Source organism: Ahaetulla prasina, chromosome 2 (genome assembly GCF_028640845.1).
Source record: "Ahaetulla prasina isolate Xishuangbanna chromosome 2, ASM2864084v1, whole genome shotgun sequence".
In the NCBI taxonomy this organism is placed as follows: domain Eukaryota; kingdom Metazoa; phylum Chordata; class Lepidosauria; order Squamata; family Colubridae; genus Ahaetulla; species Ahaetulla prasina.
In genome coordinates this window covers 293018122-293035776 of record NC_080540.1, presented here as the reverse complement: position 1 = coordinate 293035776, position 17655 = coordinate 293018122, and the positions used below count along the sequence as shown (strand labels likewise).

The 17655-nt window shown below is 47.5% G+C and overlaps 1 protein-coding gene across 1 annotated transcript in view; it reads right to left on the bottom strand.

Annotated features, from left to right (window-relative positions):
* The window catches only part of EPG5 (ectopic P-granules 5 autophagy tethering factor), a 163142-nt gene that overhangs the window by 111319 nt on the left and 34168 nt on the right, over positions 1 to 17655 (bottom strand). The window contains exons 4-7 of the mRNA XM_058171212.1: positions 17274 to 17410; positions 13886 to 13993; positions 11554 to 11627; positions 3752 to 3857 (exon numbers count right to left, since the gene is read on the bottom strand). Coding sequence (XP_058027195.1) covers positions 3752 to 3857; positions 11554 to 11627; positions 13886 to 13993; positions 17274 to 17410 — 425 coding nt within the window. The remainder of the gene's footprint in view (positions 1 to 3751; positions 3858 to 11553; positions 11628 to 13885; positions 13994 to 17273; positions 17411 to 17655) is intronic.

Genomic DNA, 17655 nt, shown 5'->3' with positions numbered 1-17655 from the left:
TCGCAGCTGCAGGGATTCACTTAACAAAGGTGGCAAGGAAAGCCGTACAACAGGGCAAAACTCCCTTGACAAATTTCTCACTTAGCAAACAGGAACGTTGGGCTCCACTGCGGTCGTAAGTTGAGGACTAACTGCATTCCATCGGAGCATAAGAATAATAACCTCACTGTGCCTCCTGCTGTGGCATTTGTACAGTACTAGTCAGTATTTTTTTTTAAAACGCAGCCAAGTTATAACAAACTTCTCTCCCCATTTAGCTGGAAAACGAAACCCCAAACTAACTGTAAAGCTTGAGAGAAATTTATAATGCAGGGGTGTCAAACTGGATTTTTTTTTTTTTAAGGCAAAATTTTTATTTTCCATAATAATTCCCACAATTTGACCAGAGAGAGAGAGAGAGACAGAGAGAGAGAGAGAGACAGAGAGAGAGAAGGCAGAGAGAGAGAAAGAGATAGAGACACAGAGAAAGAAGGAAGAGAGAGACACACAGAGAGAGAGGTAAACAGAGAGAGAGACATACACAGAGAGAGAGAAGGGAGAGAGAGAGAGACACACACAGAGAGACAGAGAGACAGAGAGAGAGAGAGAGAGAAGGCAGAGAGAGAGAGAAAGCAGAGAGAGAGAGAGAGAGACACAGAGAGACAGAGAGAGAGAGAGAGAGACAGAGAGAGACAGAGAGAGGGAGGGAGAGAAGGCAGAGAGAGAGACAGAGAGAGAGAGAGATACAGAGAGACACAGAGAGACATAGAGAGAGAGAGAAGGCAGAGAGAAAGAGAGAGAAAAAGATACAGAGAGAGAGACAGAGAAACATGAGAGAGAGAGAAGGCAGAGAGAAAGAGATACAGAAACACAGAGAGAGAAGGCAGAGAAAGAGAGACAGAGAGAGAGAGAGAGAGAGACACAGAGAGACAGAGAGAGAGAGAGAGAGAGAGAGAAGGCAGAGAGAGAGAAGGCAGAGAAAGAGAGAAAGCAGAGAGAGAGAGAGAGAGACACAGAGAGACAGAGAGAGAGAGAGAGAGAGAGAGAAGGCAGAGAGAGAGAAGGCAGAGAAAGAGAGAAAGCAGAGAGAGAGAGAGAGAGAAGGCAGAGAGAGAGACAGAGAGAGACAGAGAGAGAAGGCAGAGAGAGAGAGAGAGAGAGACAGAGAGAGAAGGCAGAGAGAGAGAGACAGAGAGAGAGAGAGAGAGAGAGAGACAGAGAGAGAGAGAGAGAGACAGAGAGAGAGAGAGAGAGAGAGACAGAGAGAGAGACAGAGAAAGAGAGAGAGAGAAAACGAAACCCCAAACTAACTGTAAAGCTTGAGAGAAATTTATAATGCAGGGGTGTCAAACTGGATTTTTTTTTTTTTAAGGCAAAATTTTTATTTTCCATAATAATTCCCACAATTTGACCAGTGTATAATACAATCACTTATCCAACAATCAATCGTATACTCAAATTATACTCAATCAGGGCTGCTCGACTGCCACTCCCTCCCTTAATCCTTTCTTCCCTTCTCATCCTTCTTCAACTTTCCCCACCATCCTTCTCCTCGCTTTCCTACTTCCCCTCCTCTTTCCCACTTCTCACTACCATCCTTTCTAACCCTCTATCTTCTCCTTCTTCTCCTCCTCCTATCCTTTCTTCTCCCTCCCTTCTTTCCAACCTACCCACCTGCCTACCTACTTTCTTCCTTCTTTACTCCTCTTTCCTTACCCTTTCCCTTCAGGAGTGGTTACCGAGCAGTCCCGACTTTACACCATTCCAACTTGTTTAATTCTACCATTATTCCTGTACAATGGCAATCAATCAATTTATAGTCTTCCCCTTCCCCCCCATTTCCCCCCTCCCCCCCCCCGAGACTTCCCAGAACAGAATACAGGATATTGTAACTAACAAACATAATCTAAAATATGACATAAAACATATGTCATGTTTTTGACATATGTTTTTATATGTTTTTATATGTTTTTGACAACATGGGTTTGTCAAAAACAGATCATGCCAGACTAATCTTATCGCATTCTTTGACAAAATGACAAAATTAGTAGACCAGAGGAATGCTGTCGATATAATTTACTTGGACTTCAGTAAAGCATTTGATAAAGTAGACCATAACCTACTACTAGATAAAGTAGAAAAATGTGGGTTTGACAGCACCACCACCAGATGGATTCGTAACTGGCTGACCAACCGCACTCAACGTGTAGTCCTCAACGGAACTACATCCACATGGAGGGAAGTATGCAGTGGAGTACCCCAAGGCTCTGTTTTAGGCCCAGTACTCTTCAACATCTTCATCAATGACTTGGACGAAGGGATAGATGGGGAACTCATCAAATTTGCAGATGAGACCAAGCTGGCAGGAATAGCCAACATTCCAGAAGATAGGCTCAAGTTACAGAAAGATCTTGACAGACTTGAACATTGGGCGCTATCTAACAAAATGAAATTTAACAGTGAAAAAAGTAAGGTTCTACATTTAGGCCAAAAACAAAATGCACCAGTACCGTATATGTGGTACCTTGCTCAATAGTAGTACCTGTGAGAGGGATCTTGGAGTCCTAGTGGATAACCATTTAGATATGAGCCAGCAGTGTGCAGCTGCTGCTAAAAAAGCCAACACAGTTCTGGGCTGTATAAACAGAGGGATAGAATCAAGTTCACGTGAAGTGTTAGTGCCTCTTTACAATGCCTTGGTAAGGCCACACTTGGAATATTGCATCCAGTTTTGGTCGCCACGATGTATAAAAGATGTTGAGACTCTAGAAAGAGTGCAGAGAAGAGCAACAAAGATGATTAGGGGACTGGTGGCTAAAACATATGAAGAACGGTTGCAGGAACTAGGTATGTCTAGTTTAATAAAAAGAAGGACTAGGGGAGACATGATAGCAGTGTTCCTATATTTCAGGGGTTGCCACAAAGAAGAGGGAGTCAGGCTGTTCTCCAAAGCACCTGAGGGTAGAACAGGAAGCAATAGGTGGAAACTGATCAAAGAAAGAAGCAACTTAGAACTAAGGAGAAATTTCCTGACAGTTAGAACAATTAATAAGTGGAATGACTTGCCTTCAGAAGTTGTGAATGCTCCAACACTGGAAATTTTTAAGAAAATGTTGGATAACCATCTGACTGAGATGGTGTAGGGTTTCCTGCCTGGGCAGGGGGTTGGACTAGAAGGCCTCCAAGGTCCCTTCCAACTCTGATGTTATGTTATGTTATGTTATATTCCATTTCACACCATCACACTATCAATTCCCTTCTTTCTTAAACTAATACATAGCAATTCCTAACTTCACTCACTTTGAGTGAAGTATCAAACTGGATTTTGAGGGCCGGATCAGCATTGTAGTTCTCCTCCACAGGCTGGTTAGTGGGAGGCGGGAAGGGACACCTCCCGCAGTACTTTGCCGGCTAAAACGGGTGCAAGGGGACTGTGTGCGGACCCCCCATGCCTCGTTTTTGGTCTCCATGGCCTCCTGTAGCACTCTGCCAGGCAAAAACGGGCCACGCGGAGGCCCCACGAGGCCCGTTTTTGGCCGGCAGAATTCTGCTGGAGGCTGAGGAGGCTAAAAATGCCTCCCCCCCTCCCCTCCTGTGGTCCATTTTGGCCGGCAGAGGCACCACGGGTCGGTCCTTTGATATTTCCAGGCCAACCTAACGGGTCAGATTTAAGCACCCCACGGGCCAGATCCAAACCGCGGGCGTTGAGTTTGACACCCGTGCTACAGTGAGTTTGAGCTCAACGGATGTTAAAATCCTCTCTTCCAAATACCTCTTCTCCACCTTCGTCCACTAAAGTCCAGTTTCCAGATTCCGCCCCTGGGGACGAAGGCCTTCGTTCGCTCGGCTTCATGTGGCACATAAATTCAGCTCGATTTCTGCAGGATATAAAACACGGCGGGCTTTGAAAATTAGGAAGATGCATCAACGCCATGCGGGGGGGAAGATGGTTCCGTTTTCTTTCGTTGCTATATTAGAACGGAGTGACCCACGTTATCATGGCCTCTCTGCCTAACACTCCACAGAATGGAACATTAAAACGTGGCACCTCGCTATATATATGTTTTTGACTCCACGAACTTTTGAAATTTCAGGCAACCCAAGCAATGTATATAGACTTACTACTGTAATGGACAATAATGATCGTAAGTTGTGACGGTTGTAAAGTTGGATCACCCATGTGGCCAGCTCAATTTTATGCCCCTTTTTTGTGGCAGTTACGTGAAAGCTGCAGGGGGTTGTTGAGCGAATTGTTCAATTGTTTGGGCTGGTTTTGCCCAAAACCAGAAATAAATAAATAAAATGCTGTCACCTCCCCAGGAGTACTAACAACTCAGTTCCAAAATTCTGACACACACACACCCCGCCCCCCCAGGCATGGTTAGATGGCACTCAGCAACAAATCCCTCATTTATTTATTAAATTTATATGCTGCTCAGAGCTGCTTGATAGCGAGATGGATAGCATATACAATAGATTTGACAGACAGGACAGGGAAAGAGAGAGACAGAGAGAAAGAGAAAGAGAGAGAAAGAGATACAGAGACACACAGAGAGAGAGAGAGGTCAGAGAGAAAGAGAGCGAGAAAGAGATACAAAGAGAGACACAGAAAGAGACATAGAGAGAGAGAAGGCAGAGAGAGAGAGAAGGAAGAGAGAGACAGAGAGAGACAGAGAGAGAGACATACATGTTTACTGGATCCATGCCCCTCCTGGTTAGTACTGGCTACTCAGGAGGTGACACGAGGCTGGCTCCGGGGGATTACAAATGCTTCATTGCGGGAGGGTGTCTTTCCTGCTGCCTTGAAAGAGGCGGTGGTGAGACCCCTCCTCAAGAAGCCTTCCCTGGACCCAGCTGTTTTAGGGAATTACCGGCCAGTCTCCAATCTTCGCTTCACGGCGAAGGTTGTAGAGAGTGTGGTGGCGTGTCAGCTACCCCAGCACCTGGATGAAGCTGTCTATCTAGACCCGTTCCAGTCCGGCTTCCGGCCCGGATACAGTACGGAGACAGCTTTGGTCGCACTGGTGGATGATCTCTGGAGGGCCAGGGACAAGGGTTACTCCTCTGCCCTGGTCCTATTAGACCTCTCAGCGGCTTTTGATACCATCGACCATGGTATCCTGCTGCGCCGGTTGGAGGGGTTGGGAGTGGGAGGCACCATTTATCGGTGGTTCTCTTCCTACCTCTCTGACCGGACGCAGACGGTGTTGACAGGGGGGCAGAGATCAACTCCAAGGTGCCTCATGTGTGGGGTGCCGCAGGGGTCGATTCTCTCACCCCTCCTGTTCAACATCTATATGAAGCCACTGGGTGAGATCATCAGTGGCTTTGGGGTGAGATACCAACTGTACGCTGATGACACTCAGCTGTACTTTTCCACCCCGGGCCACCCCAGTGAAGCTGTCGAAGTGCTGTCCCGGTGTTTGGAAGCCATACGGGTCTGGATGGGGAGGAACAGGCTCAAACTTAATCTCTCCAAGACGGAGTGGCTGTGGATGCCGGCATCTCGGTACAGTCAGCTGCAGATGCGGCTGTCTGTCGGGGGTGATTCATTGGCCCCGATGGAGAAGGTACGCAACTTGGGCATGCTCCTGGATGGTCGGTTGTCCTTTGAAGATCATTTGGCGACCGTCTCCAGGAGAGCTTTTTATCAGGTTCGCCTGATCCGCCAGTTGCGTCCCTTCCTGGACCGGGATGCCTTATGCACGGTCACTCATGCTCTCATTACCTCTCGCCTGGACTACTGCAATGCTCTCTACATGGGGCTCCCCTTGAAGAGCACCCGGAGACTTCAGCTAGTCCAGAATGCGGCTGCGCGGGTTATTGAGGGAGCGGTTCGGAGCTCCTACGTAACACCTATCCTGCGCAGACTGCACTGGCTACCTGTTGTTTTCGGTGCGCTCAAGGTATTGGTTACCACCTTTAAAGCGCCCATGGCTTAGGACCGGGTTATTTACGGGACCGCCTACTGCCGGCCTCGATCTCCCATCGCCTGTGCGCTCCCACAGAGAGGGACTCCTCAGGGTGCCGCCAGCCAAACAGTGTCGACTGGCGGCCCCCAGGGGAGGGCCTTCTGTGGGGCTCACCCTGTGGAACGAACTTCCCCTCGGACTTCGACAACTACCAGACCTTAGGACCTTTCGCCGCGAACTTAAAACCTATTTATTTCGTATGGCTGGACTAGCTTGATTTTTTATCTTTAAATTTTAATTGACTTTTGATGGGTTTTTAAAATTTAAATTTTTGTAATTTTATGGGGGTGTATGTTATTTTAATATTTGGGCAAATTTAAATCAGTTTTTTAAGGGTTGTTTTTACTATTGTGTATGTTTGTATTTTATCTGCCTGTTCACCGCCCTGAGTCCTTCGGGAGAAGGGCGGTATACAAATTAAAATATTCTATTCTATTCTATTCTACATACACAGAGAGAGAGAAGGCAGAGAGAGAGAGAGAGAGACACAGAGAGACAGAGACAGACAGAGAGAGAGAGAGAAGGCAGAGAGAGAAAAGGCAGAGAAACAGAGAAAGACACACACAAAGAGAGAGAGAGAGAGAGAGACAGAGAGACAGAGAGACAGAGAGACAGAGAGACAGAGAGACAGAGAAAGAGATACAGAGACACAGAGAGAGAAGGCAAAGAGAGACAGAGAGAGAGAAAGAGATAGAAGGCAGAGAGAGAGAGAGAGAGAGAGAGAGAGAAACAGAAGAGATAGAAGGCAGAGAGAGAGAGAGAGAGCGCAGAAGGTTGATAGAAACAGAGACAGACAGACAGATGGATGGATACATACCAGTTGTTGAGTGCCTGACATGCAAACATGTGACCACCAGGGTGGTGGGGCAGCTCTCAGAACTTCAAAACCAAGTCGTAAGTCCACCTGGGGAGATCCCACTGCAACTTGAAATGGCCGATAAGCGACCGGTCATAAGTCGAGTACTACCTATACGCTAGATGTTGATAAATCTACAGGTTCTCAAACGTGTTGAAGCTCTGACTCAGCAGCATGAAGTTTTATCCTACCGTCGTCTCCGTAAATATTGTTGTGACATTGTTGTCACAAAAATATTTATAAATATAATAAATATTAAATTAAATAAATATTTATATTTATAAATATAATAAATATTAAATTAAATAAATATTTATTTATTTTAATAAATATTTATATATATATATATAATATTTATTTATATATAATATTTATATATGTATAATTTATATAATAATGTTTATATAGATATATATATTTATAATATTTATATAATATTTATTAAATAAATATTAAATAAATAAAAATAAATAAATATATTTATAAATATTGTTGTGACAAAATAAAATAAATAAATTAAATAAATAAATTACACAGAATGGAATTCTTGTTCTTCAAATCAGAAATTTCCTATTTTCCAGTCGATTTTTATTTATTTATTCACCAACACAACAAGCTCAAATTCCACCGAGAGAAGGCAGCCTTTCCTAAGACTGGGATAGTCGGCCTTATCACAGGGAGGCAGGTTAGGAAAAGAACTCCAGGCTGTTTTAATTCTCCCCCAATCAGACACAACCCTCACTCTGGCTCCCACATCCACCCCACCCAGCTGCTTCTCTGCTTAGCTTTTATAGCCACCCACTGCTGGGCTGGCTAGGGAGAGGGTCTTAAAAGGACAGGGTACCCGCAGCCCAAGTACTAGTCTGTTGTGCCTCGCCCGCCCTCCTCTCCTCAGCCGGGCCCCTCCCATCTCCTGCTATCTGAGCCAGAGACTGATAGTGAAGAAGAATGGCCTGGCATGCCTCCAGCACCCAGCCCTGGCACCATGCCCGGACAGACTGAGCAAATAAACCTCCCTACAGGAGCACGAAGCCAGCCACGAGCTAGAATTGCCGGCAGCTGAGGACGAAAAGACACAGTGGACAGATCCCCGCTTCCGGAGAATGGAGAGGCGACATCAGCAAAAGGAAGGGAGGGGCAGGCCTGGATAAGTGCTGAGTCATGGAGCCACACCCCATGGCCTATATAAAGGATCTGCTTTCTGGCATTCCTTGAGTCAGGCAAAGTCTCATCTGGTTTGCTGAAGTCACACCTTGGATTCCTGCCTGCCCTGAGAACTCTGACAGGAATTTGGCAAAGCTGCAGAGGCTTCGTGGCCACGCTTGATACAGACTTCCCAGACCCGGCCGTCAGAGGAGGAGTGGGACACGACATAGTCACTTTGCAGATGGCCTGCCTAGGCTGCATTCGTAGAGGGATAGAATCAAGATCATGTGAAGTGTTAGTACCACTTTATAATGCCTTGGGAAGGCCACACTTGGAATACAGCATCCAGTTTTGGTCATCATATTATTAAAAAAGATGTTGAGACTTTGGGGAAAGTACAGAAAAGAGCAACGAAGGTTATTAGAGGGCTGGAGGCTAAAACATATGAAGAACGGTTGCAAGAACTGGGTGCGTCTAGTCTAATGAAGTGAAGAGCTAGGGGCAGAGGTGGGCTCCTGGGGGTACGGCAGGGTTCGGCCAAGGATCGGCGGGGTTCGGCGAACCCCCAAATGCCACCCCTGGCTGGCCACGCCCCTCCCACCCTACCCTGCCCCTCCCAGGAGTCTCCATGCGGCCCATTCATCATTCCAGGTAAGTGCAGGGGCCATACGGAGGGTCTGAGAGGGCAAAAAACAGGCCTACTGGAGTTTCCAGAAGTCCAGAAACAGGCCTGTTTCCGGCCTGGGGAAGCAGTTTTTGGCCTTCCAGAGGCTCGAGGAAAGCCTCCAGAGCAAAAAACGCCCTCCCCTTCCAACCATGGTGAAGGCGGCCGACTAGGCCACGCCCACCATGGCCACGCCCACCCAGCAATGGGGCAGCGAACCCGTTGCTAAAGGAGCTGAAGCCCACCCCTGACTAGGGGTGACACGATGGCAGTGTTCCGGCATTTGAGGGGCTGCCACAAAGAAGAAGGGGGTCAACCTGATGGACCCGGAGAGGTTCCAGACGGAGCTTGGGCCATTTCCTGAGGGTCTGGCTCACGGCACGACTGAGGAACTAGTCGCGGCCTGGGAACGGGCCGCGGCTGGGGCTTTGGACCGTGTCGTGCCTTTGCGGCCTCTGACCCAGCGTAGATCCCAACTGGCTCCTTGGTTCTCCGAGGAGCTGAGGGGGATGAAACGCCGAAGAAGACGCCTAGAGAGTTTGTGGAGGTCCAGTCGTTTAGAGGCTGATCGGACATAAGTGAGGTCCTATACTAGGACCTACCTTGTGGCACTGAGGGATGCAAGACGTTGTTAAGTCTCGTCCCTCATTGCGTCGGCAGATAACCGCCCGGCCACCCTGTTCCGGGTGACTCGTTCCCTCCTTCACCAGGGGGAGCGAGATGACCTGTTGCAGGCACGTGCCGAGGAGTTTAATGGTTATCTATACGATAAAATCGTTCAGCTTCGTGACGGTCTGGACCAGAATTGCGGGGATCCGGAGGGGGCGTCTGGGGGCGGTCTTGGTGACATTGTCTGGGATGAGTTTGACCCTGTGGTTCCCGAGGACATGGACAGGTTGCTGGGTAGGTTGAATGCCACCACGTGTTTACTGGACCCGTGCCCCTCCTGGTTGGTACTGGCCACTCAGGAGGTGACACGAGGCTGGCTCCAGGCGATTACGAGCGCTTCTTTGTTGGAGGGAGTCTTTCCGGCCGCCTTGAAAGAGGCGGTGGTAAGGCCCCTCCTCAAGAGGCCCTCCCTGGACCCGGCTGTTTTAGGTAATTATCGTCCGGTCTCCAACCTTCGCTTTGCGGCGAAGGTTGTTGAGAGTGTGGTGGCGTGTCAGTTTCCCCAGCACCTGGAGGAAACTGTCTATCTAGACCCGTTCCAGTCCGGTTTCCGGCCCGGATACATCACGGAGACGGCTTTGGTCGCGTTGGTGGATGATCTTTGGAGGGCCAGGGATAGGGGGTGTTCCTCCGCCCTGGTCCTATTAGACCTCTCAGCGGCTTTTGATACCATCGACCATGGTATCCTGCTGCGCCGGTTGGAGGGATTGGGAGTGGGAGGCACCGTTTATCGGTGGTTCTCCTCCTATCTCTCCGACCGGTCGCAGACGGTGTTGACAGGAGGGCAGAGGTTGGCCCCGAGGCGCCTCACTTGTGGGGGTCCCGCAGGGGTCGATTCTCTCGCCCCTCCTGTTCAACATCTATATGAAGCCGCTGGGTGAGATCATCAGTGGCTTCGGTGTGCGGTACCAGCTTTACGCTGATGATACTCAGCTGTATTTTTCCACACCGGGCCACCCCAACGAAGCCATCGAAGTGCTGTCCCGGTGCCTGGAAGCCGTACGGGTCTGGATGGGGAGAAACAGGCTCAAGCTCAATCCCTCCAAGACAGAGTGGCTGTGGATGCCGGCATCCCGCACAGTCAGCTGAGTCCTCGGCTGACTGTCGGGGCAGTCATTGGCCCGATGGAGAGGGTGCGCAACTTGGGCGTCCTCCTGGATGAACGGCTGTCTTTGGAAGATCATTTGACGGCCGCTCCAGGAGAGCTTTTACCAGGTTCGCCTGGTTCGCCAGTTGCGCCTTTCTAGACCGGGATGCCCTATGCACGGTCACCACGCCTCGTGACCTCTCGCCTGGATTACTGCAATGCTCTCTACATGGGGCTCCCTTGAAGGGCATCCGGAGGCTGCAGTTAGTCAGAATGCGGCTGCGCGGGTGATAGAGGAGCCTCATGGCACCCACGTGACACCTCTCCTGCGCAGACTGCACTGGCTGCCTGTGGCTTTCCGGGTGCGCTTCAAGGTGCTGGTAATTATCTTTAAAGCGCTCCATGGCATTGGGCCGGGTTATCTATGGGACCGCCTGCTGCTACCAAATACCTCTCACCGACCCGTGCGCTCTCACAGAGAGGGACTCCTCAGGGTGCCGTCGGCTAGGCAGTGCCGTCTGGCGACACCCAGGGGAAGGGCCTTCTCTGTGGGGGCTCCCAGCCTCTGGAACGAACTCCCCCCAGGACTTCGTCAACTTCCGGACCTCCGAACCTTCCGCCGCGAGCTTAAAACGTATCTATTTGTCTGCGCAGGGCTGGATTAGGTTTTTTAAATTTTTTAAATTTAGATTTTAAATGGGTTTTATATATATTGTTTTAATTATCGGGCTATATTTAATAAGTTTTTTAACGGACATTTTATCTTGTATTTATATGTATTTTAACTGCCTGTGAACCGCCCTGAGTCCCTAGGGAGATAGGGCGGTATACAAATTTGAATAAACTAAACTAAACTAAACTAAACCTATTTTCCAAAGCACCTGAAGGCAGGACAAGAAGCAATGGGTGGAAACTCATCAAGGAGAGAAGCAACTTAGAACTAAGGAGAAATTTCCTAACAGTGAAGGCAATTAATCAGTGGAACGGCTTGCCTTCAGAAGTTGTGGGCGCTCCATCAATGGAGGCTTTCAAGAAGAGATTGGATAGCCATTTGTCTGGAATGATATAGGCTTGAGCAGAGGGGGTTGGGCTGGAAGACCTCCAAGGCCCTTTCCAACTCTGTTATTCTGTTATTTCTTCCCCACTTCCCCAAGAAACACGTTTCACACTCTGAACCTACTTGGCAGGAGACATGAGCAAAGCGAGGGCCTGCATGAAGTGAAAGACACCTGATGGATTGCCCAGAATCTGGATCTGAAAAGAAAGGGTAAAATTAGGATGTGTGATTTAAAAAAAAAAGAAGAAGAAGAAGAATTAAAAAAGCACCAATTTGGAGCTCAAGTAAACAAATGCCTAATTTTCAGAATTCTGAAATTTGTAATTATACAACTGTATTGAGTATAGGTTTAGCTGCTGCTAAACGCAAGGAACAACAACTGGCAACTACTACAACGGAAACAGTGGGAGGAGCAAGGCCTAAAGCAAAATGTGATCTGCGGCTGGTGTTCCAAAAGTTTCCTTTGGCCGATAATGGCAATTAAACTATTATCTTGGAACGTTACTGGTTTGAATTCACCACAGAAGAGAAGGAAAGTATTTCATTATATGTGTGGAGTGACTAGAGATTATAATTTAGGAATTATTTTGGATTATGATTGTTAGTTTTGATACCCTGCATTTTGTTCTGGGAAGTCGGGGTGGGGGGTAAGGAGGAGGGGAATTGGGGGGTTGAGGTAGAGATGGAGTGATGGTTAATGTACAGGGATTATTGAAGATGTATAAATATAATTAATGTATTAATGGATCTGCCCAGTTGCCATTTTAGAACGGTGGGGAGGGAGAAAAGAGAGAGTAGGAGGTAGGAAAGAGGAGAAGAGGAAGGAAGAGGGGTAGAAGAGGGAGAAGGAGTGTAGGGTGGAGGGAGGAGAGGATGTAGATAAGAGAAGGAGAGGAAGGTCTGGAAAGTAGAAGAAGGTAGAAGAGGGAAGAGTGTTAAAAAGGGGGGGCGGTGACTGGGCAAGCCCGACTAATTGTATATAACTGTACATTGGATGAGCTGTTTGACATGATTGTAAAAAGAAAACTTTTTTATGAAGAAAAAAAAAAGAGTATAGGTAGTCCTCGACTTACAACAGTTCGTTTAGTGACCGCTCAAAGTGACAACAGCACTGGAAAAGGGGACTTATTGCTATTGTTCACACTTATGACCATAGCAGCATCCCCATGGCCACGTCAATAAAATTCAGACGCTTGGCACCTGACTCATATGTATGACGGTTGCAGTGTCCCGGGGTTATGTCATCTCCTTTTGCGACCTTCTGACCAGCAAAGTCAACCGGGGCGGGGGGGGGGGAGAGCCAGATTCGCTTAACAACCGTGTGACTCATTTAACAACTGAAGGGATTCACTTAACGAACGTGTTAAGAAACGTCGTAAAACGGGGCGAAACTCAGCTGACGAATCTGTCACTTAACAACGTAAATTTTTGGCTCGCATGGTGGTAAGTTGAGGACTCCTGTCAGCCTCCACTCCAAGCTTCGCTTTATTTGTGTTCCATGTGTGCAATTGTTTCAGCAGTTAAGATTACAATGTCAGTATGTCGATGTATAATAGCCATGGACCTAAAACGTATACTATCCGATTCAGGTTAAGAGAAGAGGGCCCTTTAAGAGTGTCGTCTGACATAAAAGGAGGAGGGAGGGGGAGCAAGGTTTGAAATCAGCATAAACGCCAGACGTGCGGGCTTTCCAACGAACCCTGCATTCCTGAGATGATAAACTGCCTGAGACCTGCGGAAAAAGATTGGGGGGGGGGCGAGAAGGAGCTGGCATTGGACCAGCCCTGCCTGACCTTTTGTGGGAAGGAGGGACTAACGAGGGGATATGGGATGTTAGCCATTATTTTGTCTCAGATTCAACTTTAAACAGCTGTAGTCCGGATGTATTTAGTAAAAGTACTTTTCTTTATTTTCAAATGAAGTCAAGGTGTATTCTTTCCTAAATATAATCAGAGACAGCCTGACAACTACGTGTATCGGGAGCTGGGAGGGAGGTGAGGAATTTAGGAGAGTCGTTGGCAGCTTGAGAAAATCCTGAGACTTCAAGGCCGTACAGTGGGGATCTTCCGAAGGCACAGACTGTTTTCCCAAAACAAAAAATGAACGTGCCGGATTCGTGGACAAGGGGTGGCCCGAATGGGGGAAAAGGGGAAATTGATTACACTGCTTTGCGTGCGAAAAACCTCAAGAGCCAGCTTTGCTTCTTCTGTGCCCTATGTGGATCTATCTGCCAAGTTATTCCTCTTGGTCAAATAATTGTCCCAGGACTTCCTTTTACTGCTTGTGCCAATGGGACGGTTGATGTGGGGGTGGGTCGCGACTCAAGGACCACCTGGGTACGATTATTTGCCGTTGGTTCATTTTGGACACCCAGCGACCACCCAGATTTCCTCCATCACGCAAAGGCCGCAGCTTAAGAAACAGTTCCTGACAACAGCAAATCAAGTCTACGCACCTGAACAAAGGGAGCAGCCCATTTGCTGACACCGGCTGGACACCGAAGGATGTGGTTTAAGAGGAAAAGGTGGTCTCCTGGAGAAGCAACCCTTTGCAAGATGGAGACCTGGAACGGAGGGAGACCACGTCAAAAATTAGCACCATTGTTATTGTCTATGGCAGGGGTCTGCAAACTTGGCTCTTTGAAGACTTGTGGACTTCCAATTCCCAGAGTCCCTCGGAACTCTGGGAGTTGAAGTCCACAAGTCTTCAAAGAGCCAAGTTTGCAGACCCCTGGTCTATGGAGATTCTCAGTCATCCAGGTCATGGTTGTCCCAAAGGTGCTTTTTCAAGAGGCAACTGGACTTTCTGGTTTTTCTTTGAAGAGGTTCTGCTTCTCAGCCAAGAAGCTTCTTCGGCTCAGACTGGATGGTGGGGAATGGAAGGGTTTATGTTCCTTGTAGGCGGCTGGTCATTTGCATCCTTTTTGGAGAGTCGTTGAGGCCGCTTGGAGGTTTGTCTGTGTCCTCAGGGTCACCTGAGTGGTGCAAATGGGTGTGAAGCCTTCTTGGAACTGCTGAAAGGAGTGTCTTGTAGACTGGAGATAGATGATGCTGTATCTCTCATCTTCTGTTGAGAGAGGGCTGTTCAGTTTGGACATAGATGGCCTCTTTGACCCCTCTTTCAAACCAGCGGTCCTGTCTGTCCAAAAATGTGGACTTTGCTGTCTTCAAAAGATTGGCCGTGTCTTTTAAATGCAGATGGACTACTGAATCTTGTCCTGATGGCTTTTTTCTCCTATGTTGTGCCATGTGTTTATGAAGAGACTGTTTTGGTTCTCCAATGTACAGTTCTGCACACAGCTCACTCACTGTACTGCATATACCTCTTTGCTCAGTTTTCACTACTCAGGTGACCTCAAGGACACCGATAAACCTCCAAGTGGCCTCAACTACTCTCTAAAAGAACGCAAATGACCACCTGTCATAACTCCTTCCATTCCCCGCCATCCAGTCAGAGCTGAAGAAGCTTCTTGGATGAGAAGCGAAACGTCTTCGAAGAATAACCAGAAAGCCCAGTTGTCTCTTGAAAAAGGACCTTTGGGGCCACTGTTGTTATTAATTTATTAAAAAATCTACAGCATCACTGGGCAACCTCATCTAGCCTTGGAAGATAAGCAGGGTAAGGCCTGGTTAATACCGAGATGGGAGACCAGCAGAAAAATCCTACAGCTGTAGACTAGACTAAGTCTACAACCGGAAGGACACCTCAGGAAATGGACAGTGGAAACCCCACCTGTGTTTAGATGTCTATGGAGATTCTCAATCATCCAGGTCATGGTTGTCCCAAAAGCAATTGAACTTCCTTGGGCTGGGGTGGTTGTTCCCTTTTAAAGAACTGAAGAAGCTTCTTGGATGAGAAGCGAAACATTTTTAAAGGGGGAAAAAAAACCCAAGAAAGTCCAGTTGCCTTTTGGGAAAAAAAACTCTTTTGAGATACTTTTGTAGATTTGCTGAGAAAGCCACATGAAGTCACCTGGAATTGTGTAAAAACTGTGTTTAAATTAGGCACTCAAAAAACCTCAAGCCCACCCTACCCCCCAAAAAAAATTAAAATGGCAAAAATTCATGAGTTTTTTTTTAAAAAACCTGTAATACTCAGGGCCTCTACAGTCATCTAAATAATGCCTATGGATGCTGTGTTTCTGACACACAAAATTATGCTCTGTACTTTTTTTTAAAAAAAAAAGGTACAAAAACATCTGCTAAAGTTTATCCACTCTTCGGCTATAACAGTGCTTCCCATGTGCAGCAACCTGAAGATGCGTGGATTTCAATTCCCCAGAATTCCCCCAAGCTGGGGAATTCTGGGAATTGAAGTCCACACTTCTTCAAGGCACTGAGGTTGGGGAAAATCTCCAAACTTGGCGATTTTTAAGACTGTTGGGACTTCAACTCCCAGAATTCCTCAGCCAGGAAATCCCACAAGCCTTATTAAAGTTGCCAAGTTTGGAGAGCCCTGATCTGGAAGATGCATCGTCCCAACAGCCAATCCAGATAAGGAGAGGCCCCTCTTAAGCCAGTGCTGTGGTCCGGCAACAGCCTGCGGAGCTGGCAACAAAGTCGGACAGCGATGAGGCTGAGGAAGAGCATGGGACAGTCCTGGAGGCTGAGGAAAACCCGGATGAGGGCTCTGCGTTGGAGGCTAAGGTGGGGTCAGGGCCATCGGGGAGTGAGGTGCGGACTCCAGAGCCTCCAGAGGCTGACAGTAGTGAGGCAGAGGAACAGGAGGAGCCTGTTCCTAAGGTGGCCTACGAAATCCTGTTCAGAACAAAGGTACACATAGCAGGCCTCGAGCCTTGGGAAAAACTTTGGTCAAGCGAACTCCGCCTGCATAAGGAAATGCCTTGTCAGCTATATTAAGGAAACCGATTTCTCCGCATGATATATGATCATAGTAAGGCCAAGCTGCACCCATAAATATGCTGAGCTCAGATAACCATATCCTCTTGTCCAGCAATAACTGCATCCTGATATCGTTATGAACATGTTGTGTTTCCTCCCTTATGTCTGGTATCAGTTCCCCAATGTTTAATTCCTGGAATTATAGCCATATATGGACTGTAACATGCTGAGATAATGTATATGTAGCCTACACGTAACAAAATGGTATATAAAGCCTTGCTGGAAATCCCCTGACTTTGTTCAGACCCTCAGCTTTGTTCTGTTTCCTGAACCTGCGCATATAATAAACCCTTCCTTCCCAGAGGAGATGGCTTGTGTCTCATCTTTCTACAACAGCTTCGGTGGCACCCCAGATGGGACATTAAGCGAGACGACATCTCGTTGAGGGCGGCTTGACCCCTCGGACCCTCCCAGGGGCCACTCCTGAACATTCTCCAGGCGCTACGGGGGTAAAGCCCTCCGGGAGACGGTGGTGGCAGAGCTGCCAGAAGGCAACAGCAGCTAAAGCTAAGAGGACGACTCGGGAGTAGGGCCAAGAGATGATTGGCCCCTCCCATAAGGCTTAAAAGACCAGCAACGGCATTTGGGCTTTGCTGGAAAACAACGTTGGTAGCTTTGTTGTTGCATTTATTTTGTATCGGTGTCTTCTGAACTTTTGCCAAGAAAGGCCTTTGGCAGTTTGCCTAATTGGACCAAGGTTGGTGATAGGACTGAGGAACTGTATTGAGAGGAATTTGCTTTAATTTAATTGAACTACGCTGAGAATGAGTTAATTCTCAGCTGTTCGAATAAAGTGTTTGTTTCTTTTTACACTGACTGAGTTTCCTACTACCTACTTGGGCCTGGGTCACAACAGCCAGGCCTAAGGCTCAATGAAATCCACACTTTTTTCTTCCAGCTCTGACTTGTGACTTGAAATGTCGGTAAAACGAGGTTCCTCACCAGCCTCCGAAGCCACAAGAGAACATCACTCTGGAACTGTGGATCTTCAGTGACTCGACGGGTGAAACTGAAGAGGACGCTGATGCAGTCTTTCAAGGACCCCAAATCTGAGGAAGGGGATTCCGCTGTCTTCAGAGCTGCAAAAAAGTAGGGAGAGATGGTTCTAAAGAGACCCATGGAGGTGGGGAAGACCATCATTTATGGTGATGCTGGTTATTTGGGATTCTTGGTGCAGAACATGATTAGCATCTTTAATCTTAAAATTAAGATTAAGATTAAGGGGTGTGCATAAGAGCACAAACGTGCCCACCGTTCCTATCCTATTGTTTCATTATATCCAATTAATATAGTTATTACATACTTATGCTTATATATATGCTTA